Source organism: Typopeltis vanoorti, chromosome 12 (assembly GCF_054136105.1).
Source record: "Typopeltis vanoorti isolate ZY-2024b chromosome 12, IOZ_Tvanoo_1.0, whole genome shotgun sequence".
Lineage (NCBI taxonomy): Eukaryota > Metazoa > Arthropoda > Arachnida > Uropygi > Thelyphonidae > Typopeltis > Typopeltis vanoorti.
Genome location: NC_143560.1, coordinates 80,625,339 through 80,640,513, shown reverse-complemented (window position 1 = coordinate 80,640,513; position 15,175 = coordinate 80,625,339). Strand labels below are relative to the sequence as shown.

General features: G+C 33.8%; 1 protein-coding gene across 1 annotated transcript in view; it reads left to right on the top strand.

The window, feature by feature from the left end:
- Ddx1 (ATP-dependent RNA helicase Ddx1) overlaps window positions 1-15,175 on the top strand; it is a 336,696-nt gene that overhangs the window by 321,120 nt on the left and 401 nt on the right. The window contains exon 30 of the mRNA XM_090401751.1: window positions 12,108-12,228. Within this exon, the coding sequence (XP_090257877.1) occupies window positions 12,108-12,228 (121 nt within the window). The remainder of the gene's footprint in view (window positions 1-12,107; window positions 12,229-15,175) is intronic.

Genomic DNA, 15,175 nt, shown 5'->3' with positions numbered 1-15,175 from the left:
GTTACTGAACAAAGTTACCATTGAAGGATTTCAACTGGAAAATGTGGAACACTTCACATATCTTGGATGCCATGTGATGCATGACTTGGACCCAAAAAAAAAAAAAAAGGTAAAAATTAGAATAGCCACAGCAACAGCTATCTTAAAGCAATGGAAGAGCCAAGCTATAAAGATGCACACTAAATTGCGCATTGTGGAAACCTGTATTTTCAGCAGCATGCTTTATGGATGTGAGGCCTGGGTACTCCTCAGAGAATCTGAAAGGAGAATATTAGCATTCGAGAGGAAGTGGTATAGAAAGATCTTGAGGATAAGCTGGATCCAGAAAGTGAACATTGAGGAAATCTACAGATCAATACAACCAAAAGAAAACCTGATACAGAAAATAATCAAAAGGAATTTTTTTATTCTTCAACGATACTTGTGACATAATGATTATTAAATATGTACACTTTTACACAAGAATAATATTTAATTTGCCAAATATTTCAGTCTGCATATTACAGACCATCTTCAGTGGCTACATAGGAATAGTTTTAAAAAAACAAGGTAGAATACAAAGAATTGATCATTCATACATAGAACACATAGAATGAGCTGCTGATGTCATATCGCTAAGTATTAGAAGAGTAAACATGTTAAAGTTATAATTAAAGATATTAATTCAGAAATTCATGTAATAATCTTAAATAACATTAGACTAATATAGGAAATTTACATTAAAAAAAAAAAATTAATGTGCTATCCTGATTAAACTTTCCCAAATTTTTGATATAGATATACAATCATTACGATTCAAGTTAGGACATTGAAGTAAGGCCTCCACACTTTCTTTAAATAAACGTTCAAATTTGTAGTGACATCTGTGTAGGAGGAGAGTCTTGGACCAAAGGATGTTGTGGCTTGTTTCTAATCTGGATTTCTCAGGTTGTGTTGAATTTATGATTGATGCTCTTAAATTATTTTTTCTATAGAACATCCAGTTTGTCCAAAGTAGGAAAGATTACAGTTGCAAGGAACTTGATACACATCAGGTAGAGACAAGGTTGAGTATTTATCTTTAGATGAAGGAAAATGGGTGGATAATTTGTTAATAGTATAAGTGGCTGTTAAATCATATTTCTTTAGAATTCTTGAAATTGGTTCTGAAATCCCGGCAATGTAAGGAATTGGAACTCGACATATTGAATCTTTGCTGTTATGTGTTGGATTGTAAGAATCGAAAAGATGTTGTGTACTCTTTTCGGAGAAGCCATTTAGTTTCATGTGATGTTTGATAGTCGAAAGTTCTTTCTGTAATAAATGAGAAGTTTAACAATTAGTTTTGGCTCATTGGATTAAACATTTTATGACTCCTGTTTTTTGACAAGGATGATGAGCAGATTCTTTGAGAATATAACGACCTGTGAAAGTTGGTTTTCTGTAAACTGTTGTTGTAAGAATACCTGAAGGTGAACGGATGAGAAGGATGTCTAAAAATGATAAATTGTTGTCTTTTTCAATCTCCATGGTAAACTTTATATGAGAATGTAAGGAATTGATACTGCTTAAAAAGGAAAGTAAGGAGTCTCTCTTGTGAGGCCATACAGCAAAGATGTCGTCTATATATCTAACTCAAAAGGATGGTTGAGGAAATATAAATGAGAACAGGACTTCTTCTAGATGTTCCAAATAAAAGTTGGCAAGAGCAGGAGAGAGTGGACTTCCCATGGCTGTTCCTTCCACTTAGTTGTAAAATTTGTTTTGACATACGAAATATCTAGAGTGCATTACGAAATCAAATAACTTTATAATATATTGTAGGAAGATGTCAGCAAGTAATTCTCAAGTCTCTTTGAGAGGTACATTCATATATAAAGATTCTATATCAAAGCTAACCATAAGATCTGTAGGTTGTAAAATGATGTTTTTCAATTTACGAGGGCTGTTCAATAAGTAATAAGACTAATTTTACTGTCGCGAAACCACTCATCAAGATATTAATTTCTGTGGAATAAAGAAATGTTGCTGTCTGTATTAACAAAAGAGGTTGATAGATGGCATATACGGGCTGATGTGCCAGAGTGTCACGTGACTAAACGCAAGCTTGTTTCGGTGCGCCTATGAGCTGCGACCAGTCGTCGAAATGGAAGCATCCTTGGAACAGCGTTATGCGATTAAATTTTGTGTGCTTTGCAAAAATCGGCATCAGACACTTTTAACATGATACGTGAAGCTTTCCACGATGAAGCAATATCGAGGGCAAGTGTTTTTCGCTGGCATAAAACTTTTAAGGAAGGAAGGCAAAATGTGGAAGATCTTGAATGTGAGGGAAGACCTTCAACGTCCATTGCAGAGATAATGATCAACACAGCAGCGATTATCATCAAGGAGGATTGCAGAATTACAGTACGCCAGCTGCATGTTGTCTTGAATATTTCTGTGGGAAGTGTTCACTCAATCATGGCTGAACATTTGGGACTGAAATGTATTTGCGCCTGATGGATTCCCAAACTCTTGACACCGGAGCAAATGCAGCATCGAGTGGATGTGTGCACAGAATGGAAAGAAAGACTGGAACAAGAAGGCAACAACTTCTTAAAATGCATCATTACAGCAGATGAAGTTTGGTTGTATCACTATGACCCTACAATGAAACAACAAAGCAGTGAATGGAAGCATCCGTCTTCGCCTACCCCCAAGAAAGCAAAAACTGTAAAATCGGCTGGTAAAGTTATGACCATAATGTTTTTTGACTATGAAGGCATTGTTTACCAACATGCATGGGTTCTACATGCTGTAGAACCCATGAATACTGTAAACAGCTCGTACTATGCGGATGTTTTACGGACAATGGTACAGCACGTCAAAAGGAAGTGTCCATCTGAAGAATGGCTTCTTATTGCACCACGATAATGCAAGGTTACATATTGCTGGTGGTGTAGTGGACGTTTTTCAGAAGAACAACATAGATATCCTACCACACCCTCCATACAGTCCTGATCTCACACCGTGCGATTTTTGTCTGTTTTCTCAGCTCAAGAAACCACTAAGAGGCCGCCATTTCGAAAGCAACAAAACATGTATAAAAGCTGCGGAGGCGGTTTTGAAAGAACTCTCAAAAAACAGACTTTCACATGTGTTTAAGAAGTGGATGCAATGTTGGGACAAATGCATCGCGTCTCACGGTAGTTACTTCGAAAAAGACCATGTAAATGATGACGATTAAAGGTAATCTGTTTTCTGTATAAATATAGTCTTATAACTTATTGAACAGCCTCCGTATTTAAGAAATCAGAAGAGTTTTTCAAAAAAGAGCATGAGTTTCCAATGTGTGAGTTCAATAATTTAGATAGATATTTGGCTATGCGATAAGTAGGAGAATCAATACAATCCACTATAGGGCGAAGAGGAGTATCTGTCTTGTGTATTTTAGGTAGACCATAAAACGTAGGAGGCCTTGCAAAATGAGTTTTTTGTCTTTCAATAGTGTCTATATCCAAACTTTTAACCTCATCTAGCAGGGAATTTAATTTCTTCAGTTGTCTGTTGGTTGGATCATAATTGCGTTCTTGGTATGTTGAGCGATCTCGAAGTAAAAGGGAAAGTTTTCTTCTATAGTTTGAAGAGTCTATAATTACTGTAGCTTTCTGATTTCTTAAATAAATTGAAAAACATCGCTTTACAACCTACAAATTTTATGGTTAGCTTTGATATAGAATCTTTACATATGAATGTACCTCTCAAGGAGACTTTAGAATTACTTGCTGACATCTTCCCACAAGATATTATAAAGTTATTTGATTTCGTAATGCACTCTGGATATTTCTCATGTCAAAACAAATTTTACAACCAAGTGGAAGGAACAGCCATGGGAAGTCCATTCTCTCCTGCTCTTGCAAACTTTTATTTGGAACATCTAGAAGAAGTCCTGTTCTCATCTATATTCCCTCAACCATCCTTTTGGGTTAGATATATAAACTACATCTTTGCTGTATGGCCTCACAACAGAGACTCCTTACCTTCCTTTTTTTAAGCAGTATCAATTCCTTACATTCTCGTATGAAGTTTAACATGGAGATTGAAAAAGACAACAATTTATCATTTTTAGACGTCCTTCTCATCCGTTCACCTTCAGGTATTCTTACAACAACAGTTTACAGAAAACCAACTTTCACAGGTCGTTATATTCTCAAAGAATCTGCTCATCATCCTTGTCAAAAAAACAGGAATCATAAAATGTTTAATCCGACGAACCAAAACTAATTGTTCAACTTCTCATTTATTACAGAAAGAACTTTCAGCTATCAAACATCACATGAAACTAAATGGCTTCTCCGAAAAGAGTACACAACATCTTTTCGATTCTTACAATCCAACACGTAACAGCAAAGATTCAATATGTCGAGTTCCAATTCCTTACATTGCCGGGATTTCAGAACCAATTTCAAGAATTCTGAAGAAATATGATTTAACAGCCACTTATACACTATTAACAAATTATCCACCCATTTTCCTTCATCTAAAGATAAATACTCAACCTTGTCTCTTCCTGGTGTGTATCAAGTTCCTTGCAACTGTAATCTTTCCTACTTTGGGCAAACTGGACGTTCTATAGAAAAAAGAATTCAAGAGCATCAATTCAGCACAACAAACCTGAGAAATCTGGATTAGAAACAAGCCCAACATCCTTTGGTCCAAGACTCTCCTCCTACATAGATGTTCCTACAAATTTGAATGTTTATTTAAAGAAAGTGTGGCAGCCTTACTTCAATGTCCTAACTTGAATTGTAATGATTGTATATCTATATCAAAAATTTGGAAAAGTTTAATCAGGATAGCACATTTTTTTTTTTTTTTTTAATGTAAATTTCCTATATTAGTCTAATGAGTTTTTTTCCCTATATTAGTTTTCCTTTTTAGGAAGTTCCCTTGTAGGAAAATTTATATTAATTTTCCTATATTAGTTTAAGATTATTACATGAATTTCTGTAATAATCATTACATGAATTTTACATTTATTTTACATTACATTACATTCCAGAAATTCATGTAATGAATTTCTGGAATTATTATCTTTAATTATGACTTTAAAATGTTTACTCTTCTAATACTTAGCGATATGACATCACGCGGCTCGTTCTATGTATGAATGATCAATTGTTCGTATTCCACCTTGTTTTTTTAAAACTATTCCTATGTAGCCACTGAAGATGGTCTGTAATATTCAGACCAAAATATTTAACAAATTAAATATTATTCTTGTGTAAACATGTATATATTTAATAATCAAAAGGAAACTACATCTATTTTGCCATATATGTAGAATGAACAATGAGAGAAAATTAAAAGCATTGCTGTTTGGAATGATTGCAGGAAAGAACAAAAGTGGAAGACCAAACAGAGAATGAGGCGATGACATTGTCAAATGGTGCAGAAACTTCTATACACAAACTGAGTCATCTTGCACAAAATAGAATGCAGTGGATGAATTTTATCAAGATGGCATCAAACAGATACAAGCATTGAACCCATGGTTGTTGTTGTTGATTGTTGTTGATATTTCTCATATTACCACTATTCATGATTCTCTGCTTGTTGAATTTAATCCCTTTGCATATTATTAACAATACTTTACCACCCTTTCTAGCCTGCCTCTCCTTCCAGATCATTGTAACCTCACCTTCTTTTTGCTATAAGGATATCTTCTGTTAGCAAGTTTTCACAGTCGCCAATTTTTGGCCCCATGTCCTGGTTGACCAAGTGATTAGTGTACTAGTTCTCCAACCTGTTGGTTGGAGAGCTAGTACACTAAAGTGGGTTTCAATCCTGCCTTGGGCATGGATGCTTGTGATTGTTTTTAGGTGGAAGATGAATTTCATCACCTGGTGTGAGACCATCCTGCTTATTGGAAGCCTGAAGTGGCTGAAAAAGTTCTGTGTTTGGTCTCCAGAGCAGAGTTTCTGGGTAATATAAAAATAAACAAAAAAATATATAAAATTGACAAAAATGGGGAAAAAAATTCTTGCCCACCCACGGTACAAATGTACTATAGGTTTAAGTCATAACCTTTCATGGGTGGTAACCACATAAAAAAAAAATAAAATAAAATTACCAGTACTAAAAATTTTACCACTTTTATTTCTGATGAGTTTCTGATAAAAATAAACAAAAAAATATATAAAATTGACAAAAATGGGGAAAAAAATCCTTGCCCACCCACGGTACAAATGTACTATAGGTTTAGTCATAACCTTTCATGGGTGGTAACCACATAAAAAATAAAATAAAATTACCAGTACTAAAAATTTTACCACTTTTATTTCTGATGTGAACATGCATAATAATCAAACCACCACCAGTAAATCTTAAAACCTAACTGGTTCCATTATGGAACCTGAGTCTTTACTCACTGCTGCTGTAGGAAATTTTTTATTTAACCCAAAACATATCCCACTATTCTCAGTCAATCCTGTCCATATTATTTTCTCTCTCTCTCTCTCTCTCACACACACACACAAGTGTGTATTCAAATTCTCATGCATTAGTTGTCTCAACAACTTGTATTCATTCATTGTTAAGTTGTGAATGAAGGTATTTTATATGTTTGAATACTTCATTCACATTTAACATAATCCACCATGTCATAAGCAAGACTTGTAAATATTATTTGTTGTTAGCCTCTTGCTTGTAATATATTATTCATATAAATGCTTAGAGTTTTCTTTGTTATTAATTAATTATTTAATCTTAGAATATGTAATAATAATAAAAAGACTATATAAACATGTCATTCATTTTATTTAGTTTATTCTGTAAAATTTATTATAAGAAACTATATGTATGTAAATTTAAATGTATATTATATAAATTGTGATATATCTTTTATTTCTGTATGTAAGCCTGACTTTATGTAATTTTTCTGATTGAGATTTGATTGGCTTTTGTCAAGGTAACAGAGTTAATTTTAGATAGCGTGTGCATGGAGTTTTAGATAGCGTGAGCTACGTTATTCGAAGGGAGAAGGAGTTGATATGAGCTGAACTGGCTAGAACCGGATTTTTGTGCGAAGAATAAATGCATTTAATTGGAGAACGAAAGAAGAGAAAAGGAGAAGCGTTCAGGACAGTAAGGAGTAAAGAACGGGTAAGGGGATTTGGGAAATGCCGTAAATTGATTAAAAAAAAAAAGGACCAGAAAATTAATAGGCAATTTGGAATATTTCAACGGAATTCTAAACTTACGGCCGATTTCAATTGTTTTAAGGAAGGATAGTGCAAAGCTGAATTTAATGGACAGAAGAAAATTAGGAATAAGTAAATTACCTAAAACGAGTGCATCATTGACTTGTGAAGCTCTATGTTTAATATTTCAGTTATTATAGTGAAGATTTCTTTTGAATAGTGTTACTTCAAAGTAATATTTAACTACAGTTTTAAGTGTGCCTATAGTGAATCCAATGTGTAAAATGTAACCCGGTAAGAGCAGTCTTTTTTTATATTTCAACGTGAAGAAATAATTTTTTGAATAGTGTTACTTCAAAGTAATATTTAACTACAGTTTTAAGTGTGCCTATAGTGAATCCAATGTGTAAAAGGTAACCCGGTAAGAGCAGTCTTTTTTTATATTTCAGCGTGAAGAAATAAGCGTTAGCTCCGCCTAATATATCTTAACATTAACTGTGGCGTTCTACTAAAAATAGCCGAAGTAAGGAGCTTTAAAGTGTTTCCCCCTTGAAATAATAACTGCCTCATAATTAAATTAAGTGTTTGTTGACTAAGAGAGAATTAGAGAATTCTACCTTAAGAATAATTACTGTAAAATTCTGAAACATTGAACTGTGGGAACCATTTAAAATTATTCAGAAGAATATAGAATTGACAGCCGAATGTTTGATGCCTAATGTTTAATGTTTGTTATGAGTATTTGAACTAAGTTTATGTATAAAAGAATTGAATTATCTCATTGAATAGAGACAAGTTGTGATAATAGTATTTAAGCGTTGAAGGATAAGATCTGTAAATTTAACTTCAATCTTTAAACTAAACTGAGTGGCTACTAGTGTCTCAGAGATGTTTTGAATATTGTTCAATTAGATTATCTTGCTTATAAAATTATGCTTAAATGTACATGTTCTATAACCCTGTATTAAATGTTTATTTTATTGAATTCAATTTGTTGTTTGCCTGGTTTTTCTTCATTGCACCGCTCATAAAATTATTTTGAACCTTGCAGAAGCCTTAAATGATAATATTAATTTGCCTGTTTAAAGTGAGATTGCAAAAGTTAGTTGAGATTGATTCCTCTGTATTATATAGACTAATCTGAATATAGGGTGGTGCAGGATAATATAAATTTCCTTATATTCGGATCAGTATCAATCAGCATCTAACAAAATAAAAACGGAATTTAAAGAAATAAGAATAGATCCAACTAACCAACATAAATGGATCAATTAGCAAGATGGACGACATAACATCATTACTGAACAACATTTTTTAAATACTTAACACCAAATCCATTTCACCATAATTCATCCTGCATTTATTTACTTTCTTTTATTTCATATAATCTCTCTCTAAATCAAATGGTAGAACTTTTGTAAGTATTTGTGCCTGTAAAGGAATTAAAATCCACAGTTTTTCTTTAGTGAGGTGCTAGGTTAACCCATTATACAGCAAGTCTCATGCACACATGTAGCATATCTTTTTGATCCCCCCCCCCTCATCCAGTCATGTGGATACTATTTAACTACTGAAATCCACATTATCCTAATTTTGGAAAGCATTAAAAAAATAAAAAAACAAAAGTAGGTACTGATACTCATTATTTGTTAGCAGGAGAAAATTTAAAAGGATATGAAAAACAAAACAAAACAAAAAATGTAAGTGATATTTTGGAATAAGAACAGCACAACAGAAATTTATTGAACAAATTTTATATAGCAAATATCTTGACATCACTTTGTGAAAAATATAAATTTAATTAAATAGCTAAGCTTATTTGTATACTAGGTAAATGTGTAAAAATTATTGAATATTAAAAATTTAGAAATTTTTAATATTCAATATTTTTCTGTATATCACACATTATTGTGTAATAAAATTACTGGTACACCATGCCATTGCATACTATAACAAAAAAAAAAAAAAAAAAAAAAAAAAGCAATATGAGTGAAACATTGATCCTAGAAGATTGCACTCGCTGTATTTTTTTTTTCATGACCACCAAATCTTGACCCACTGTTTTGCATATTTATGTATTAAAAATTTGTTTCCAGTTAGTCAGAGAGAAAGAACAAATCTTCAGTTGTTTTGTGGGGTCTCATGCATTATAACAAGATTATAATACAATATATCATGCAGACAACACCAAAGTGAAAAAGAGCTACATCAAAGTGCACATAAATTTGTATCACAAGCAGCTATGAAAGATGATTAGCAAGAAATTGTAAAAAAAAAATGCACAAAGCTCTATAAAATTGGTTAAGCTAAGTTATGGCTACTGAAAAAAAAAAAAAAAAAAAGACATGTCAGCAGAAATGATTCACGAGAAAGTAAGACCATATTTTATGATTTGAAAAAAAGAAGATCCAAGTTGCACGGCTGAGTGCATGTTGTAATCCACATGTTATAAAATCATCTCAAACTTTCTTAGTTCAGGAAGCGTAGAAACTGTGCATACAAGATAATAAGTGATATGCCTTTGATGCTACAAATTCATACTATGTAGCAAACAGTTCACAGTACTACTCTTGGACATTATTAGTTTTCAAAATGTGATACTCAAATAGCAAAACTTTAATTTGGAAAAGGTTCAGAATAACAGTAGTGTAGGCACACAAAGCAAGATGTATATTTTAATTAATGATTTACACAAGTTCTTTTATAATAGAAAGGATCAACTGCTAATTATAAAAAAGTTATTCTCTACTTATTTTATTTCATTATGTTTTTTCCATAATTAGTCTAATATACATAGTGTGGTATTTATACAATGTCATGGTGACGCTTTCGTTTTATTTTTGTTTCAGTATTTAGTTGACATAGAAGAACAGGGGTTGGACAAAATATTTAGGAATAGAACTTGTTTGTATCATCTACATTGTGGTAGCAGTACTGAATGCTCTTGTTTTTTTATATACAATCATACCCCGACTTATGCAAATCCGGAGTTACGCGGTTTCTTATATGTACATATTCCCGTCCTGCTTCACGCCTCACCACTAGTCGTATCTTTCTGGCGCTGGCCGCATTCGCCAGTGTCGCGCACATGCTATGAACGAGCACTGACGTGTTTCGGTCTCCATTCATACACGATTTTTATAGTCTACAAACCTTGCGATTGTTTAATGTTATGTTCTTGATAAAAATTTTATCACATAAAAAATAATAATGTCGTCCAAAGGAAGCAAGTCCGGTTCTTCTACGGCTAGCAAGAAAAGGAAAACACTGACTTTGGAAACAAAACTCAACATTATTAAGGATTTTGAAGGCAGAATGAAAATTTGTGAGCTAGTAAAGAAGTTCAATCTACAGGAATCCACAGTGAGAACAATCATAAAAGAAAGGTTTACAGATTTTGGAGGACATAGATTCTAACGAGGAACGAATTGTAGCCACAAGGTAAGAAATAAAAAAAATCATTAGCTTGCTATGAAGAAATTTTGCGTGACAAGAAAAAGACATTATGCCATCAGACGAATCTATTGGATTTTATGAAACCATTGACATCGAAATAACTTTCTTTTTTTTTATGTACGACAAACTACAATTGTGATTATATTTCTTAAAAATATATAGGTGTTTTTGTAAACTTTGTCCCAATTAACTAATATTTTGTATGTTTGTATATATAAATTACATGCAAAATTATACCCCGAGTTATGCGAATTCGACTTATGCGATTTTTGTTGGTCCCACCTACTGCATAACTTCGGGGTATGACTGTACTCTGTAGTTCTTATGCAAGTGCATTAGTGATTCTGTTGAATGATAATTCATGTTAAAAATAGGAAAATGGGAACTTGTGCATGTTTAGCTGAAGCTAAACGTGTACCAATGAAGCTAAGGTTATGTCGGCATACACAGATCATCATCAAAGAGTGAGCAAAAATCCAAAATTACAGAGATTTGGACATCGAAAAGGATTATTTCGAAAAATCACATGACTTCTGCAGCATGGGTAACAGCAGAACTGAATATTCATCTTGCAGATCCTGTTTCCACAAGAACTGTCAGATGTGAGCTTCGCAAATCCTATATTCATAGTAGAGCTGCAATTGCTAAACCTCTGATTACTGAAAAGAATGCTCAGATGCATAAATGGTGGTGTCATCATCGAACATCAAACCTGGACATTAGAAAACTGGAAACAGGCAATATGGTCAGATGAAGTGACTTTACACTGTTTCCTACATCAGGATGAGTTTACATTTGGAGAACGCCCAAGGAAGCATACAATCTGGAAAGAATGGTTCCAACAGTAAAGCATGGGAGCAGTTCTGTTGATAGTCTGGACAGCAATATTGTGATATTCTTTTGTTCCCATTATTATTCTTCATGGCAGAATTCCTGCAAGTGATTATTTGGACATTTTTGGTAATCAAGTGCATCCCATGATCCAAGTGTTATTCCCAAACAACAATATGCTATTCCAAGATGACAATGCTCTCCATTCACTCAGCTTGGAGTGTGTAGTCATGGTTTGAAGAGCATGAAGGTGAACTTCAGCATCTTCCCTGGTCAGTACAATCTCCAGATTTAAACTTTATTGAACTACTCTGGTCAGTTTTGGAGATTGGAATAAGAAATAAATTCCCACTTCCAATGTCTTTAAAACAACTTGAATATGTTTAACAAAAAAATGGTACAAAATTCCACCAAAAACTATTCAAAACTTATTTGAGTCCATTCCAGGAAGAATTCAGGCTGTAGCGAAGGCACAAGGTGGTCCAATATCATATCAATAAAGAAATATGTATGTATAGCAAGTGTTCCAATTATTTTGTCAAACTCCTGTTTCATTAAGTTTTTTCTGATTATTTTCATAATTAGTCTGATATACCTTGTGTAACATTCATATATTTATGCAGTGTTAATAATGCTTTCATTTTATTTTTGTTGCAGTATTTATCTGACATAGAAGAACACTTAACATGTACTATACAACAGGTTGAGACTGATTTGAAAATTCCTGCAGATGAATTTGATGGAAAAGTTTCTTATGGTCAGAAAAGAAGAGACATGGGTAAGGAGAAGAGAATATCAAAATGCATTTTGAAAATAGTAAAAACAACTTAGTAATGTGAACATGTAGAGTGGTACATACTTGTGATTATTAATTATATGGAATTTTTTTAGTATCAGTTATATAGTACAAGACTGGGAGAATATTTAACAGATAGGATGAACAGCAAAAAAAGTTACTACTTCACTGGAACAATTGACACCTTTCTATTGAAGGATTTTCTAAGATAGAGATGGATGAATTCTATAAGGCATAGAATTTAAAAAAAAGAAAAAAAAAATGAACTTTTTCTGTTCAACAGGATTATTTGTTACAGATATGCTGAAACATAAGCTTAGCAAAGCATGTTCATTGATTAAAAAAAGAAAAGAAAATCAGTTGAGATGGGGAGTGAAAATGTTTTGCAAAATGAACAAATGAGCCAAAATTAGTGTACTATTATATGTTATTATATTACAATAAAATAGAAATTGTTTAAAAAATTTCACAAATGTTAAAGTTCTTATAAATATTTGGGTCCTGTAAGTACCCCCCCCCCATTTGAAATTTGCTTGCTATTTGAAATAGTGAATATAATAACCTGGAAGTGCCATTTCTTTTCTTAATGCCTCTTATATTGATGGTGCCTATCCTCAGTTTTGAGTTTGTTCTGTTTGCTGACTTTTTGCAATTTGCTCTTGTTATTTGATGTAAATAGTGAACACCTTATTTAACTGCTTAACTCCCCATTTGGTATGCTGTTTGGTTGGCTAAATCCCAAATCAGTCTATCTCCATTCATTCAGTATCTAGATAAATACCTGCTAAGAGAAATGCACAACAGAAAAGTGAGAATTGGATGTTGAGACCAAAGTCCTTGGTTCTCTATATTCCTTGTTGGCTGTGTAACATAGCAATTTCCCCCCCCCCCAAAAAAAACTTAATTTTCATGAATGAATTATCAAGTACAATCTTCCGTGTCTGTTTTTGTGAGGATCATCTCCCATGTATCTGCATGGAAAGCATCCCTACGTAAATTTTAGCCAGTATCTTTCAGCAGGTAAGATTATTACTGATAACTATGAGCATTTTGTAGTTAGCATTTTAATTCCACTAATTTATTGAAATAATGCTTAACATAGTTCTCTAGTTTCTAAATACATGTGTCTAACAACCAACTACTTTGATATGACGAAAAAAAATTCTTAATTTTGGAAAGCCAGTTTCCATGATAAAATATGTCAGAGTATTCATAAAAACAATTTTGTATAATATACAGGGTGATCAAAATTAAAGTATTCCTGTTTAAGGCCTTGTGGAGTGCCATCCAGTGATCTAAATGCTGTGAAACTTTGCAGGAGTGTGCATCATGCAGAAGCAATATCCAAGGGGGGGGGGGTAGTTAAAAAAATTCACCATTGCAGACATTGTAAACATCAAATGCATCATGGAATTTGCATATCAGGCAACTTGCCAGTTGCTAGCAGGGTTTAAAAAGATGGACACGGGATTTTGCTTTATTCGTGAAGCTGCACTACCTAAACAATTGCAGTACTGTTGCTGCACTTCATGAATTTCTTCACCTGAACAAATATCGACAGGGTCTACTATCTTCATGTTCTCTGTGATCAATTAGTCATTTTGAAGAAATTGAACATTTGAGAGTTAGACCTGGCAGAGGTTGCAAACAATCAGTTCACAGCAATTGAATGAAGTTGCTACTGCCATTGTGGAGCAGGCCATGAATAACAGTGTTGCTGAATATAACAACAATGTTGGTTCCTGCAGTCCACGTGCTGTATCAAGACACATGGATGTGCCTTACACAACTGTCTGGAAAATTCTACGGACGATTCCTCATTTCTACTCATTCAAGGCTAATACAGGAGTTGTGCCCTCAGAACTTTGAAAGTCGACTGACATTTCTTGCTCAGGTGTTGGACACTGCTTAGCTGTGAATGATTTGTGTGGAGATGAGATTCACTTTCACCTGAGCAGAGCTGTGAATACCCACAATTGCCAGGTATAGACTATGCCGAAACCTACATGCAATCCAACAAATTCCTTTACATTCACTGTCTGTCTAGTGCAAGTTCACAGCTTTATCATTGGACCATTCCTCTTATTTGAGGATATTCACCAGTCTGGTCCTGTGACTTGCTCAATTACTACTGAGCAGTATTGCAATGTGATAAAACTATTTTGTTGTGCCACAGCTACAACAGTGCTTGTGCATGATTCAGCCATTTTCATGCAGGATGGGGCCTTCCATCGTACGATCCATACAGGAGATTCTTCGAGAACATTTCACAGAAGCCAGAGTGATCATGGCTGATCACTCTGGCTTCAGGGTAGTCATGCAGTGGGAAACACTGCATGACTACCTCGTTCACCTGGTGTGATCCCCCCCCCCCATGACTTTTGGCTCTGGGGATTTCTCAAAAACAAGGTTTATCAAGATCATCCTGATAACTTACCTGTGCTGAAAGACAGCATAATGCAACATGTGCGCAACATCAGTCCCAATCAGCTGCATTCTACCTTTGAACACACCATCAACGCTTGTAGTTTATGGCACACCCGGAAGGGCAGCACACTGAACAGTACAGCCTGTGAATGCATGATGGAAATGAATAAAAATGTGTTACTAATGCTTATATCACTTTTCTCCATCGTACAAAAAAAAAAAAAAAAATTACTACATTTGCATTTGGTACACCATGTAGCATCCCCTGGGTGCATTATTGCTGCAAGTTCACAGCATTTAGATAACTGAGTGGTGCTCCACTAGGCCATAAACATGGATACTTTAATTTTGATCACCTTGTAGTAAAAGAGAAAAAGGCTTTCATTAAAATATAAAACCCCAGTTTACATTAATTTATATTTAATGTTTTATCCTTAGTTGTATGCCATTAAGCAGACCATTTAAACTGCATTTTAACGGATCATGTGCAATCAAAGTTATT